General features: G+C 37.3%; 1 protein-coding gene across 1 annotated transcript in view; it reads right to left on the bottom strand.

Moving 5' to 3' along the window:
- Positions 1-3,007, bottom strand: part of TBX5 (T-box 5) — a 67,191-nt gene extending 64,184 nt beyond the window's left edge. The window contains exons 1-2 of the mRNA XM_018560752.1: positions 2,926-3,007; positions 1,063-1,157 (exon numbers count right to left, since the gene is read on the bottom strand). Coding sequence (XP_018416254.1) covers positions 1,063-1,154 — 92 coding nt within the window. The 5' untranslated portion in view covers positions 1,155-1,157; positions 2,926-3,007. The remainder of the gene's footprint in view (positions 1-1,062; positions 1,158-2,925) is intronic.
- Between the last annotated feature and the right edge of the window lie 841 nt (positions 3,008-3,848).

Here is a 3,848-nt window from a genome sequence, read left to right as displayed (position 1 = left end):
CACGTGCAGACCGAGCTGACCAGCAAAAGTGACAGTGACAGTGTTGTGACAAACTTTTGCCTTCCTGTGAATCAACAGTGGGTAACTATGAGCATTGCGCTCTGTTTTGGGTTTTTCTTTTTTTTTTCCTACTCTTATCTCTATATGTTGAACTCGATGGACTTGTGTCTTTTTTTCAACCTATGTATACTAGAACACTGCCCGGAGTGTTTATAAGATTCACCTTGAATGTGTTTTTTTGTAATATTACTGATACTGCTCCAGCACCTTTAGCAATGTTTTAGTTTGTGCCCAAACCCTGTCGCTGACATTTTCCTGAACAGCTGTAATTCTGAAAAAAACTATAAATCAAAGTCTGTGAAATAAAAGAGGAATACACTTAAATCATATGATCACTAAATGTACTAACAGCACGCAGTTATCAGAATACAGTCATTTTCGGAAAGCTGTCCTTTAAACAGTCACATGGTCAGACTGGCCTATGAGTTCATACCTAAACCATTTATGTGTATACATAACTATTAAATTGTTCACACACAAACACACACACACACACCTACAAATCCCACCAATAATCACCCACAGGTGCTGTTTGTATATTACTGATCTCATTACTTTTGTTTCTTCCTCCTGCCTCTTAGAGTGCAAGCTCTTAGGCTTTGGTTCTTACAATGACCTTGGTCTTGAGATTGTTTAGTGGTTGTTATGTTGTTGTATGTGCTGACTTTTGTAGAGTGCTGTAAAAATTATGACACAAGGAAAGCTAATACTAGTATTAATAGGTAATTGTCAGCCTCAGCCTGCATACTCGGTTCTCTCTCCCTTGTTCTCCCCTTCCAATCCTCCTCTCTCCCTTTCGGATCTGTATTTTCAGAGCAGCCTGGCACATTGCTACATTACAATCTCAAGTAGGACAGACCGTTACCTGGCAGCCAGTTTAATGAATACAATAATTGACTAGGACATGTGACTAATAAAGCATTTGCAAAGAATGCACTCCTCATATCCCAGTATAACACTTACCAAGAACTTCTACTACTTTTCTAATGATGGTACTCTTACCTTCCCGCCTTGGTTATGATCATCTCCGTGCCTACTTCGTGAAATTTCGTCCATAATTCTCGTTCGTGCAAGAATACCTTAATGCCTTCCATTCCCTGGCCAGAGAGCAAAATATTTATTGGTTACTGCTGCTTTATTTTCCAGCTTTAATCACAAACTGGATTCCATAGCTAAATAAATCACGTGCTTCTATCTGAAATTCCTTTGTTAATATACAATTGTTTCCAAGCAGGGACACAGGAAATAAAGTACTGTGTAAAGCGAATATATATATGTGTGTGTGTGTGTGTGTATGTATACAACCAATCATAATATATATTTCAAATGAAGCAAGAATCTGGTTGCTATGGGTAACATTTTATTATTATCTTCGCCCTTGTATCTGTATCATACTCTGCCCGCTTGTTGTCATGAATTAGCCTCTGTCTTATAAAACAAACAAGTATACAGCTGATAAGTAAAACATGAAAATCGTACTTTGTATTAGTTACTAACAGTACCACAAGGTGAGTAGAAGTCATTGCAATGAGTACATTTTAAACCCATGTTGTTTTTACTGAACTATCACAAACATTGTATTATTTTTGTGCAGATTGTAATTTGGAGCATTGTTTGCTAAAGATGTAATTTGCAAATAAATAACAGCTTGTCCTCCATGCATAGTTTATTATTATAGACTTCATTTATTAATTTTTACTTTGCCCTGTGTCCACTCCGAATAAAACTGAGGGATGAACAAGGAAATGAGAAAAAGGTTTTTTTTCTAAAACTTGACTGAGCATTAAAAGACAATTAAAAATGACTTTACTAAAACAGACACTTTGGGGCAAAATCAAGCAACACGTGAACACACCAATGAAGGAGACTTGATTCAAACCTCAACACGTTTCTAACAATTGTAATGTGTGTGTGTGTGTGTGTGTGTGTGTGTGTGTGTGTGTGTGTGTGTGTGTGTGTGTGCGCTACCACAAGGTGAGTAGAAGTCATTGCAATGAGTACATTTTAAACCCATGTTGTTTTTACTGAACTATCACAAACATTGTATTATTTTTGTGCAGATTGTAATTTGGAGCATTGTTTGCTAAAGATGTAATTTGCAAATAAATAACAGCTTGTCCTCCATGCATAGTTTATTATTATAGACTTCATTTATTAATTTTTACTTTGCCCTGTGTCCACTCCGAATAAAACTGAGGGATGAACAAGGAAATGAGAAAAAGGTTTTTTTTCTAAAACTTGACTGAGCATTAAAAGACAATTAAAAATGACTTTACTAAAACAGACACTTTGGGGCAAAATCAAGCAACACGTGAACACACCAATGAAGGAGACTTGATTCAAACCTCAACACGTTTCTAACAATTGTAATGTGTGTGTGTGTGTGTGTGTGTGTGTGTGTGTGTGTGTGTGTGTGTGTGTGTGTGTGCGCTAATCATCATGGCACAGGAACTGAAATACATGGATATAGTTTTAGAGTACAATGGCAATTGGAAATATGCCTCGAGGATCTTGCAAGGGGAGTTATGAAACATTTGTGTGCTCAGATTTCATGCCTATGTGTACAGTAAATTCATACATCTACTACGCTAGAGCTTGCCTCTATAGTAATACCCCATATCTGGGATATGCCCATTGTCCTTTAGACATTCTGGCCTTCATGACATTTTAGGGAAATGGCAACTGTCATTAAATAGCTGGGGCTGTCTCATATTCCCACTAAAAAAATGGACGCGATTTAGTTTCTAATCATTGCTGAGAAAACAAAAGGAGATTAGTAATCGGGTTGGGTTATTGTGTAGTATGGACTGATAAAGGGGCTGCTCATCCTGCTTCTAATGCAATAGCATGACGCTCCTTGCTTACCTGCTGGGTGAAGGCAGCTTGCGGGGAGGTAGGGGTCTTGCTGCTGGCCCCCAGCTGACTGTCCTGCTTGGTATCGCACTGCAGCTCCTTGTGGTCTGCTTCCACCGGGGTATCAGGCATCCCATATCCTTCATCGGTGTCCGCCATGTTATGGTAGGACCCTGTACTCAAAACACAAAGGTGGGACTCATCAAGAGTGCTTATGTCAGTGTGTCTGTTCACACGCACGAGTTACAACACCAGCTACTACTGCGACAAAAAGGCTCAGATAAAGCACGCCTAGCTCATTATAGAAATCATCTTTGTATATTTTATGCCCATATAAAATCCACTATCGTGTGTTATGTTTGCATGGATATGTCGTAGATTTCTTTAAATCAACAATTATATGTAACACTCTATTTAATCAAAAACAGAATAAAGTTCACAGTGTCTATGGATTCATGTAATACACTGTTGCCTCAATTCACAAAGTTAACAAACCACCATAAAGATACTTGTGTCTAAAAGTTATTTTCAGCGGATTTCAATAAGATTTTGTAGATGACATCCATATAACTGAGATAAAGATCGTTATCCTTGAGTTAAATTGGAAAGCTTTATAAATTAAGCCTACACGTCATCAACAACTGTAACATGAAAACACAAATAATCACAGCACACAAACACATGTACAGAGATTCATTCTTTGTTTTGTGTACATATGGAGGTTGCTTTACTAAAGAAGTCGAGAATGCTAACACAAAAAAAGTGTGTGGATATTCACTTCAGTTATTCAATCACGTGAAAAGTAAATTCCTGTTTACTTATTACATCCACATATTTGGATAATTGAAGGGAATAATCACACAATTTATTGTGTGAATATTCTCAACTCTTTTAGTAAATCAGCCTTCATATGTATATACAAAACAAATGATTAT

Source organism: Nanorana parkeri, unplaced genomic scaffold (assembly GCF_000935625.1).
Source record: "Nanorana parkeri isolate BGI_ZX_2015 unplaced genomic scaffold, ASM93562v1 scaffold18, whole genome shotgun sequence".
Lineage (NCBI taxonomy): Eukaryota > Metazoa > Chordata > Amphibia > Anura > Dicroglossidae > Nanorana > Nanorana parkeri.
The sequence above is the reverse complement of the archived record's forward strand: the minus strand, read 5'-3'. Positions and strand labels throughout refer to the sequence as shown.